Consider the following 12,141-nt stretch of genomic DNA (forward strand, 5'->3'; position numbering starts at 1 on the left):
GAAAACAAAAACAACAACAAAACGGACCCCAGGCAGGCACGACACTCATAAATGAACACAGTTAATACAAAACCAGTAAGGCATCACTTTGGGAAGGTCAGCACCGAAGAGGTCAGGCCGGGCTCGTCAGGATGGAGGCCGGGGCTGCTGGAGGCAACGGCCAGCCCACCCCTGTTGAGTTGCTTCCTGTTGGTTCTAAGGAAAGTGCAGTCTTTTGTGAGGTGACCTCACCACCCCACCTGAGGTTGGGGCTGGCGCACTGGAGCAAAAGCCTCTCGGATGAGAAGGGCAGGCGAGGTCCCAGCTTGTCTATCTGCCGAGGATGGGGCCCCGGTCACTTCCGAGGACACAGCCGCCCCGAGTCCCCGCAGCATGAGGCGAGTGTGTAGGACTATGAGGCTGGACAACAGAAAATCAAAACTCAGCAGGACCAAACCGAACAACTCCTGTGGTTCTTACTTTCGCCAAAGGATTGATTCTGACTAAGAGGAGAAGGGAAAAAAAAAATTCTTCAAAAATGAAAAAGTCAGAAAGGGGGAAACTCAACCTCATTTTCAAAAGGGCTCTGAGTTCTCCAAAGTAGAACAACGCTTACTGTACACAGTGTTTGCAGAAAAGAAACCTGATTCATTTCTCTGTGGGAAGGAAACAGACACGTGCTGTTCTGCGTGAGAGCCACGTGTGCTCACGCTCCTTCTTGCTCCTTCACTCACGCTCTGGATTCACTGGAGGGTCGGAAAGGTACTGTTGAACTGGAACGAAATACCTCTCGGGTGAGGAGAGCACCAGTCAAAAAACAGAAGAAAACAGAAAGCGTGGGTTGTGTGTCCAGGGCTCCCGGGGCCTAGCTCTGCGGCGTGCCTGCCTAAGCCAGCCCGGGCCTCTGAGGCGCTGGGTGGAGGGCGGGTGGCAGGGCCATGGGTAGACCAGGCTGGAGGGTCACGCTGAGGACAAGTCATGCCGTTGAAACTGCTAACTTTGCCCTGGTCTCCTGTCTCGTGGCAGATGCTGTTGGGTTTCAGGGCTTCAAGTGAGTTTTCTTGTTTTTAACCCTTTTCATTTCAGTGGTGACGATCCTTTCCCGAGAAGTATCTTGAGCGTCTTAGGGAGGTCACAGCAACAAGGCAAAACAATAATTCCCATGAAACAGAAGGTAGTGCAGTTCTCACTGTAGAAGGAAGGGTCCCAAGGCAACTGGCCTGGGACGCCTGTCCCCAGGTCAAGGCTGGAGAACGAGGGATCTTGGTGTCCCTGCAGCCAGGGGGCTGGCTCAGGAGGTCATCTTCAGGATGGTGGAGGGAGGTGGGTGTGGGGAGGGCTAGGGGGGGAGTGGGCTCTGTGGCTGGGCCCATCACAGCGTGGATTCCAGGGACGAATCCAGGATGTCATCGTGATGGCTGTTGCTGTTGGAGTCGCTGTCATAGCTCTGGGGGCTGGAGTAGTTGGCTGCCTCCTGCAGCCTCATCAGCATGTTCATCTGAGAAAGAGGGGAGAGCATCCAGTTCAGTCAGCTGTCCACCCCGGGCTCTTCAAAGCCCAGGTCTCCAATTCCAGACTCACCCTGGGGCAGGGGTTCACGGGAGAGGCAGTGGCAAGAGCATGGACTCTGGGTCAGACTTTCAGGGTTCAAATCCCAGTCGCATCACTTACCAGCTGTTTGGCCCTAGGCAAATGCCTTCACCTTTTTGCATCTCAGTTTCTTCACTGGTCAAAAGTGATTAAAAATTGTGCCTGCCCTGAAATGTTATAGTGTGGATTAACTTAATAAATGTAGATCCCTAAGAATAAAATAGGAAGCTGTCTATAAAGACTGATGTTGTTTGGCAGGGCACGCCTTACCCGAGCATAGCCCCCAACCTGAGCAAAGACCCAGTTGGGTGTCTGCTTCTGGAACATGTGCCTCACCACCACTGATGTCCAAAGCACAGGGTCCCTCTTAGTGAGCATCAAGCCCATCTATTTCCTGGCTCTGGCCCGAGGGCATCCTGGGCTGCCTGTTCTACAGCTCCTGTCAAGGCCTTCACAGGACGTGAATCACAGCACCAGTCACAGGAGAGCAGAGAGGCCTGGATCCCAACACAGGAATCTTTGGGCAAATTACCTAACATATCTGAGCCAACAGTTCTTCATCTACTGATTAGAGAGACCTCAGCCCCTTTCTCATGAGGGTGAACTAGGGAACAAAAGGAGTTGTACTAAGCCCTTAGACCAGGGCATGGTACATAGCAAGTGTACAACAAATGTGATTTACTAGCATCACCATTACCATCACTATCAATGACTGAAAGAATTTAAAGACAGTCTTTAAATTCTTTAAGTCGCTTCAGTCTTTCCTGTTCTACAATCTACTGGTCATTGTTTGGGAGTGGAGGGGGAGAGAAAAATCTACTTTGTTTATAACTATAGATTGTGTGTGTGTTTTATCCAGCAAGTTAGGGTCTCCTTGAGTGAAGGTTAAGATGTGATACAGCTGGCGTGAAGTCCAGCCACTTCCTGGCCAGCTGCTCCACAGGGTGCTTAGCAGAGGCTCTCTGGGGGAGCCAGGCCGCAGAAGCAGCATTGCTGGTGTCCATCTGCATAGCAATGACCAAAAAAAAGGAGGCGCTTGAAGCATAATGGACAATGCAGCTGGGATTGTTTATTCACTCGTCAAACACTCCTGCTGTACTCATAGCATATGGTTTGGAACAAAACCAAGGAAATCCTGTCCTCTTGGAACAGACCTATGGCCCGAGGCACAGTGAAGTGGACTTGGGACAAACACCAAATACTGAACCTGGTAAAGGAGAGGAAGGAGAATTTTGTGTAACTTCTGAGAACTCCAGGTTTGGCCTAAACGCCTTCTGTGTTCAATCAGCAATACAAACGTTCTTGGTTAAGAAATGTGTCGGGGGATGAACTATTTTTTCCTTTAGACAGCCTACATTCCATTTTTATTAAGATCTCATGAGTCTGCACTCACAAAAATATCTCCCTGACTTTGGCTTTTAGTAGCAGTTAATGTCAGAAATGACTTTGGAAAGTTGAATTTGTTTCTCTGTAAAACCACTGTTGTATATTCTGCAAATTAGACTGTGCATAGTGACACAAATAATGGATACATTTAAAAACCAGTTCTCTTAAGCCTCAACAGCACCCCAGTGCCCTGCCACCAATCAGGAGGATGGCAAGCGCCCCAAAGCTCCTATTTGACTTTTTGTTTAGTGAATCAATCAGTCACTAGGGACAGCACAGAACCCTCACTGTTTTCTTTTAATCCTGCTGCATGTCCTAGGAGTCTTCTCTTTCATTAGGTAATGCAAGGAACATATTCTGCTGTTCTTTTCCCATTGCCTTAGCTGCCAAGGGAGCTAGGGCAAAATTGAAAGGCCTGATAATAGTCATCTAAGAGGAGGGGAGGGGGTGTTCTGGTATGTGAGCTTGCACCTTATTTTATAGAGCTTTGATTTGTTAGGTCTAATTTCACAGTATGCCCATGAATGCATCTTATATTAGCAGAGGGTACCATAATTACAGTGTTCCCTTCCCTGGCCCAGATTCTTCTTAAAAGGCCTTTTTGCCTTAGCAATGGTGGGGTGAGTCAGCAGCTCAGACTCAACTCATTTCACCAGTTATGGCTTTGGTATTCAGGCCTTGCCCTCTGTGAGCCCTGCCCTCCCTCTTCTCCTTGCCTGTGGTCCTGACCATGTGCGCTTCTGCTCTTTGGGACCCTGGCCCTGCTCAGTGACGGCTGGGTTAGATCACTGGAACAGCACAGCAGGAGACCCTCAAATCAGACATTTAAGTGTGGTGTAGGGACAACAGGTACTGGGTCATTTAGAGGGGGGGAAATGTCAAATCTTTGGTCTTTTACCTTTAGCCAGAAAAAAACTCAGAGGGGTTAAAGGCTTTAGTAAAAACTAGAACCACGAAAGAAAATAGTGGGAAACATGGTCCTAATCTTGGAAAATCCAACCTTCCAAAGCAATGAAGGCCGGGGCTCAGTTGGCTCTACGTGGCCAGCGTGGCTTGCGTCAGACCTCGTGGGCAGTAGAAGCTCACTGACTGGGGAGGGCTCTTGGCCCGGAGAACTCACCAGCGGGTCTCCGTCAGCACTGCTTGGGGGCACCTGCTTGCTGGTTGAGCCCTCCCGAGGCAAGGAGTACCCATCGAAGCCCACGTCTTCAGGCCGGAGCTGCAGCAGGGGTGGCCACTCGTGCTGCTGGGGGCTGGCTGCCCATGGATAGGTGTCCATCACCCACTTGGCGGGATCCTCCCAGGGGGCCCGCCTTCCGTAGAGCTGAAAACATAGAAGGAACAGTCTGGAAGTGGATTGAGACTTCTTCTGTAGCCCTGAGGTTGAAGCTTCCTGATAAACTACCCCCCACCCCCAGCATTACACCTCCCCATGAGTAACTGCACTGCCAGCATTCCACCCTAAGGCCGTCATCCGAGTGCAGGCAGCTTGATGTGCTAAGACTGAGGGCAGCATGATCCTGGGGTCAAGGGCATCCGTTTAGGAGTCAGGCTGACTGGGGTTCACATCTCAGCTCTGCCACTGACTCACTGGGTCACCCTAAACTCTAAGTCTTGCTCATCCAACTTGAAAAGTGGACTCTGGGGAAACAAAAACATAACCTGATTAAAGCAAATGCCTATTTCCGTGGGGTGAATACTCCCATTCTGGCCAGTTTCAGACTACCAACAGGTAGTGGAATTAGAAAGAGGTACTGACTACCAGCTGGAGCCAGCCTGGTATCCCACTGGGGACACCCCCTCCCTACCTACCAAAGAGGTGCTGGTCATCAACAGCACAGGTAGAGGTCATGAATGACTCTGGTTCAATGAAACCCCATTTTTCAGAGTCCCTCTATGGACATCTGGGTCACTTTCAAAACAGCAAATTGTGACAGGCTACTATGGGTAGTGGAATTCTAAGTGCTCTTCCTCCCTCATGTATTTTTCAAAATTGTCCATCATAACTAATTGGCTCTTAAAACAGAAACTTACATCACTTAATTTTATAAGACCAGTATCTGCCTCCAAGCTCCTTTACTGAATTAAATAGGCAGTGATACAGGGATTTTATTGACTTTTACTGGTAATTTCAAAATGCGCATATTTTTTCAAGAATGGGATCCTCGGGGGGCCTCCCTGGTGGCACAAGGATGAAGACACAACCTATGAAGCTATCGCAGCCACTGCAGCACGAGTTCGATTCCCAGCCAGCCAGGGAGCAACCCACATGGCGAAGCAGACCTCTCCTGACTCACTCACTGCTCCCCTCAGCAGTGTATTTCATCAGTCTGCCTGTTCTGTTCCCCACTCTGTCTCTGGTGAATCCTCTCACACACACAACCCCCCCACACCTCTGGCCTGTACCCAGCTCTTATATGCATAAATAAATAAATCTTTAAAAAAAGAGTACATTGGGCTAAAACAAAGGCACAAGAGAAAATTTGAAACATATTTAAAAAAAAAATCACTTCCCAAGGCAGGCTCTGTGTTTGTGCAGCTGGGGTAGCTCGTCTGTCTGTCCTCTCTAGCACCACCACTGTCTTAACCCTGTGTGACCCCAAGAGGAGTCTCCCAGATGAGGACCCAGGAGGAGAGAAGGCAGAACTGGAATCCAAGTCCATGGACCCCTGGGGTCTCAGCAGATGTGACAGATGCGCTCATGGACAGGATGTGCCCTTGCAGGGCAGTGCCGGCTGCTTCTGAAGGCACCCCCCCTAGAGGAGACCACAGGGCACAAAGACCAGACTCCTGAACCACAGGGCGGCAGGAGGGCTCTTGAGTGGAATGACATCCGGACCACAGCCTGTTGCTCTGTGTCTGCCCTCCCAGGATGCCTAGAGATGAGAAGAGCGAGCGAGCAAGGTGCTGACGGTAAAACAGAGCTGAGCTCTGCCAAGACCACATCTTTCTATGTCATGGGCTGCCTCAGCTGGAAGGAACTGGGGTCACCTAGGCATGCCCCCTCATTTACCACTCAGGGACATGGGTCTGAAGAGGACAGCCAGTCATGAAATGTTACAGAGCAGAGTTCCCCTCCCAAATGACTCCATGATGAACCACTTGATATAAGCAGGAGCCTCGTGACTCAGCCAGACAGGAGCAGGGAGACACAGGCCAGGCCACCCACCAGACACGTCAGCCTGGGCTGAGCTTGCTGTCCCCTCCAGCTGTCTCACCGTTGCCTAAGCCACCTCTTCCCTTTACATGTGATTTCTGCCTGCACTGCAGATGGGCCATCCATCTTTTCAATAGTGTCTGCTGCACTCAAGACACACACAGCCTCCTCTGACCTCATCGCACTCTCAGACACCAACGCCCATCCTGTCTAGTGCTCTGGCCCTGTCTGTAGCTAAATCTTCCTTAACCTGGGACAGTCTCAGGCCTGAGAATGCAGTCTGGTGTTCTACAGGAAATTCATAGTCTGAGCAGGAAGGGGTTATGTGGAAGGACATGTGTGCATGCACGTGTGTGTGGGCACGTGTGCATGCATGCATGACAGGGAGGAAGGCAACACAGAAGCACTTGGGGAGATTTAGAACCAAAGAAGTCTGTTCCAGATTAGAAACATTCCTGCAATTTTTAGAAGCTTCTCCCTCCAAGGGCTTTCCCTGTGGAAATGTGCCACCTTTCCCAAGCCAGACTTCACAAGTATGGGGCTGAACCACAGCCTCACTTCTGACAACCAGCACTTCTATTTCCATGCCCCAGCTTGGAGGAGAAGACACTCAGGGCTACAAAAGAACAGAGACCAGTACTTGGAACTCATAAGTCCTTGAAGAGAATCTGGCCCGTGGTTTTCAGCTATGCTCTTCTCCCCTCTCCCCTGCCCACCCATGAGTAGTTTAAGGGCTCCAAAGAAGTCAGCCTGAAAAAAAACTCTTCAAGCCCAACATTTTGAGATTACAAATTGGGAAGCTGAGGTCTAGGGAATGGGTCTAGGGGCCAGGGGCTCAGAGCAGTCTGGGTCATCTGATAAGATGGCTCTCTCCCCACGCTCTCCCCTTTCATCAGGGACAAAGATCTTTTGAGTTTCTCTGTTGACGTGAGACACTTTGGCAAGTGTTTAATGACAACTCCAAAGGGGAACAGCGCTGGGACTGAGTCATAAGACAAATGCACAGAGGCACAGCTAACATCATCTGCAAGAACAGAAAATATTTTTACAAGCCTCCCCACTTGCCGCTGGACATGTTCAAATCCAGGTGATGAATGGTTGGCTAAGTACCATCTCCAGCAAAGGGAATATCATAAAGCTCCTCACCCTGCTGCAGAGCCCTGAGGCAGCTCTGGGAAGCAGCAGAGACAGCAGGGCAGACAGACTGCCAGGTAGGACATTTACTTTTCCCCAAGAAAAAAGGGCCCACAGGGTCTGAAACAGGGTGTCTTGATACTGGAAGTGAAAAATCTGGGTCACAGTGACCCTTATGACTCTGTGGGATGCATAGAGTTACTGGGAACATGTGTGTATCATACACTCATGCGTGCACACATGCACACATCCATGAATCCTACAGGGAAGACACACAAGCCAAAACTGCAGAGACACCTGATGTCCACTAGGAGGCAACGGCAGCTCTCCTCCTGGCAGGGATGTGCCAGTGGGAGGGGCTGTCTGGAGCCAAGGGTGAGGCCAGACAGCAGCAGTGTCTGCGTTGCCACCGCCTTCACTGTTCTGTCAGAGCCCGTTCTGGGGACTCCACCTCTCACTTTACAGCCTTGGCCAAGGGCTTACCTGTTCTGAACCACAGCCCGCTCTCCTCATGACCACTCTCGCGTCCTGGGGTCGGTAGGAAGTAAAAAGGCCCCACGCAGCCTCCAGCAGAGTGAGCATGAACTCAAGGGAGTAGGGACTTTTAAGCAATTTCTTAAATAGAGGAATTCTTTTGTCAAATGAGAATGTATCTAGGCTTCCACTATATGAAACAAGATTTTGTTCCCTGAGGCTTCCGAGTGCATTTAAGAGGTCCTCAGGACAACCTGGAAATCACAGAGTCACCCCAAGAGTCAGCTAGACTTATTGAGTGAAGTAGGGGTAAGACAGTAGGACTCCTGGGCCCTTGGTTTCCTTGTGTGTGAAGTACTCACGGGGCTGTTAGAACTAAACGAGACCAGGCCTCCCTCGTGGTGCAAGGTGTTAAGCACAGTACTATGAAGCTACCCACGGCCTCTGCAGCACAAGTTTGATGCCCGGCCAGCCAGGGAGATACCCACATGGTGCAGCAGACCTCTCCTGTCTCACCCACTGCTCCCCTCAGCAGTGTATTACAGTAGATCTGCCTGTTCTGCTCCCCACTTTGTCTCTGGTGAATCCTCTTACCCCCTGCACCTCTGGCCTGTATCCCAATTCTTGTATGCATAAATAAATAAATCTTGGGAAAAAAAAAAAAGAACCAAATGAGACCACACGTGCCAGGCCTGTAGCAGGCCCATGATAAATGGTAGCAAACTTCCCTTCAAAACTGAGGCATGAGGAACATACCAGGCTTCCATGAGTCAGCTCATTGCTGGGTCTCCTGGGCTCATTAGGATGAGGAGGTCACAGATTTGGGACAGGGTGGCTCACTTTTGAGCAACTTGGTCAAATGCTAATGGACTATCTCCCCTGGTAGGTCCATGCTCTGGAAAAATGGTCCTTCATGTGACTTTACCTGCCTCACACTGGTAAGTCTCATGGGATGGTGGATTGTCTCTGTTCCTGACAGGCTGTTCCATGGCCCTTTCAACTGCAGCCTCCTTGCTTTTGGTGGCAAACGGACCTGAATCTCCTTTATGATAAACTCCATCAGCAAGCTCTCCAGGAAGGGAAGTTCAGAGCCACAGTCACATCCACAAAGCCACCTTTGAAGTTTAGGTCCAAAGGAGCAAGGCCCTGGCACTGCCCACCCTTGGTGGGGTGTAGCTCAAGGTCAGGGCACAGATAGTCCCACTTCTGGATGAGAGAAAGGGGGCAGAGGGACCTTCATTGGACAGAGCCCAGCCATCCTTCCTACCATACTCTTGCTTCCATCCCTCACCAGAAAATCTATTTGGAGCAAGGAAGCAGCCAGTGGGAGAACTGAGAGGCAAGATGGAAACAGGAGGAAATGGTGCACCTCCTCTCCCCCCATCCCATTGCAATTCCCTGTCTCTCTTAAACTGTGTGAGCTTAAAGATATTGGTGATATAACAGGCCCTAGAACCACTTATGGAGAATAGAGGAGAGAGACTTCTAGAATGGAATGGATTGCAAGAAACAACCAGGTGGAAGATGTTTCCGTTGGCCCAAGAAAATAGGAATGACTGAGTGTCTGTGTGGGGTTGTAGTTTTGACTAAGTACTGAATTATGGTCCATTTATCAGATTAATGAATGGAGCAGAGATTTCATTTCAAAAATCTAAAATCTTTTATACGTTTTTAAATGAAAGTAACACTTAATAGGCTAGAAATGTTGCCTTGACACGTGATCTTTAGACATAGTCAGCCAATGATTTGGGGCCAATCAGGGACTGCCTAATTTACTCTCTCATAATACACATTTATTTCAGCACAGTGGCTTGAACTTACAGGCTGTGGCTCCAGTTCAATGAAATACCCCTCACAAGAGGTTCAACATTATCCTCTCTGAGTTCTCGGTGTCCTGAGTGCCTCTGAGCACCATCAGCACTGTGGCAGGTTACAGATCCAGAGCAGCTGAATATTCGTGGGGCTCAGCTAAATGTATAGAAGTGACAGGGACTAAAGCCTGGAACACGCACCATCATGCATGCAGCCTGCAGCCCTCCCGCACCTTCCACGGGCCTTCAATAGCGGGTTTCCTCACCAGACTGAGGAATTAAAGAAGCCCTTGGAAAATGAGCTGCCCAACTGGCTCCTGGATTACTCAGCCGAGCATGATGCCGGCTCATTCATTACACAGTGTGGGAGCTGGAGACCTATGTACTTCTTGGGCCATCTCCAGGCTCAGCAATAAAACTGTAGTAAGCTCCAGTGTAATGCTTGCTCAGAGCATTAAATCCGGGGCTGAGTGATGAAGGACTATGCTGTGCAGTGGCTGCAGGGTGGGGGGCTGATAGTCCCCCACATTCCAGGCTCACCAGTGAGGAGTCCTGATGTCAGGAAGTGAGCATTGTGGGGCTGAGGACTGAGAACTTGAAATTCAAGCCTGAGGTCTGGACTCGATTCCCACATTCTCCAAGTTTCACATTTATGACCTCAAGAAGTCACTTATTCTCTTTGAAGTTCAATTTTCCTTCTGGACAAATGAAGACAAAAACATCTCCACCTAAGCCCCAGGGCTAATGCAGAGCTTGAACCAACAGCAAACTCTACATTGCAAACTGTGAGGAGCTACACACATGCCTGCTCCCATCTCTTGCACATTCACTACACAGAGCACTTTGATTTCATTTAGTGTGCGTAGTAACTCCTTCTGGCAGATGGGCACTCTCCTCCTCTTTGAACCATGAGGGCACTATGGCCCACACAGGCTACAGACTTGCTTGGGGTTGCACAGCTAACAAGGAGCAGAGCCAGAGTTGGCAACCAAGGGAGCCCGACATGTTGCTAGACTGACAGCCTGTAGCTGGGGGGGTCATCACCTCATGTCAGTCAGATTCCTGAAGGAGATAAGGACCACTCATCCAGTTACCAGAACAGCCGCCCACATCAAGGAGGCCAGCGGGTTGTGTGCTTACCTGGAGTCCTTCTCTGACGGCTTCCAGGAGATAGGGGATAATCGAGTAGTTCCATAAGTCAGTGAACCACACCCTGGAGCCATCTACGTCAATGGGGCACGACAGGAAGAGCCGGGGGCCTGGAGGCCATAAAGAAAGCCAGTTAGAGCTGAAATGGGGGTGGGTGGGGGTGGGGGTGGGTGAGGGTGGGGTGGGGTTGTGGGTGTATGCAGCCACAGTCTGAGCTGCCCACATGGGAGGGACCCTGGGTCTTCTGAGTGATGACAGCAATCCCAGCTGCCAGGCGGGGGGCACAGCACAGAATTAGACTCTCTCACCCCCACCCTGGGACCACTCTCCTCTAGGAAATTACCCAAAAGAGGGAGCTTCTGGAGAAAGATGCTCACTGCAGTATGATTAGCCTGATCTTGGAGAATGGAAGCACATGGGACACCCGGGTTTGATTTCTTTCCAGTCTTTTAAAATAATGATAAAAACTGAGTGGCAAGAGAATGTTCCTGAGACAATGTGAGGTGAAAAGAGAACAATCCATCCACTATGATTGCAACTACATGAAACGTGTGTGGACGAGGACAAAAAAATATAAGCTCAAGTGAAATGATTAGGTCAAGGTGGTGGGATGGTCAGTGAAGTTTCTTCCTCTGTTCTAAATCGCTAAGTGTCAGAATGTTGGTAAATTTTTTGTGTACAGCAAAGCAGGCCCAATGGTGATTTTGACTGAGGGGCCTTGGGGTGGGCTCCTCCTGAGCCCCGTGGGATCATGTCTCCCTGGGCAGGTCTGCCTGGCACACTGGGCAGGGAAGAGGGGTGGAGTCACAACCTGAGGACATGGATGACTGGGGTGTGGGGTCAGTCTCCTCCCTATCTCTCTGCAAGGGCAGTGTGACATCTGGCCTTGCAAGGTGCTGTCCTGACCCTCATCTGAGGCCTGGCCTCCAGGAGTAGCCCCACCGGAACCAGCCCACTGCTTGCTCCACCTGGCTTCCCACCTACCTATGGTGACATCCGAGGAGCTGTGAGCCTCCAGGAAGCGGTTTAGGTGATGCCAAACCTTGGGAATCCAGTCGATGATTTTTACCAGCTCCACATTCCGTACCCGCCCACTGATCTCTGTTTCCATGAGCTTCCGCCTCAGGAACCGGCCAAGGAAACCCTTTACGGGTTCTGTATGGTTGGCACAGAGCACCCACCTGGAGAAAGTAAGGAAGGCTTTTCAGGGTGGAGGTGGTGACAAAAATGACGACTAATATCAAGAATCAAAGAATCAGATGGAAGTTGTCTATGTCAAGATTAAAATAGGACCTACTACATGCCAAATGCTATTCTGAACACAATCACATTAATTCATAATCCCCATGGAATCCCCATGATACAGATTATCACTGCCATCCCATTTACAGATGGAAATGCTGAGGCACAGACAAGCTAGGTAACCTGTTTGAGTCAACAGCTAGAAGAGCCAAGATTAGA

General features: G+C 50.1%; 1 protein-coding gene across 5 annotated transcripts in view; it reads right to left on the reverse strand.

The window, feature by feature from the left end:
* Positions 1 to 1,351: 1,351 nt before the first annotated feature.
* NAV2 (neuron navigator 2) overlaps positions 1,352 to 12,141 on the reverse strand; it is a gene marked incomplete at both ends in the record, with an annotated part of 712,365 nt that continues 701,575 nt past the window's right edge. For all 5 annotated transcript variants that reach the window (XM_084252230.1, XM_084252229.1, XM_084252228.1 and 2 more), the window contains 4 exons: positions 1,352 to 1,477; positions 4,076 to 4,279; positions 10,672 to 10,790; positions 11,665 to 11,861. In XM_084252230.1, the coding sequence (XP_084108356.1) occupies positions 1,352 to 1,477; positions 4,076 to 4,279; positions 10,672 to 10,790; positions 11,665 to 11,861 (646 nt within the window). The remainder of the gene's footprint in view (positions 1,478 to 4,075; positions 4,280 to 10,671; positions 10,791 to 11,664; positions 11,862 to 12,141) is intronic.

This window comes from Talpa europaea (genome assembly GCF_964194135.1).
Source record: "Talpa europaea genome assembly, chromosome: 1".
Lineage (NCBI taxonomy): Eukaryota > Metazoa > Chordata > Mammalia > Eulipotyphla > Talpidae > Talpa > Talpa europaea.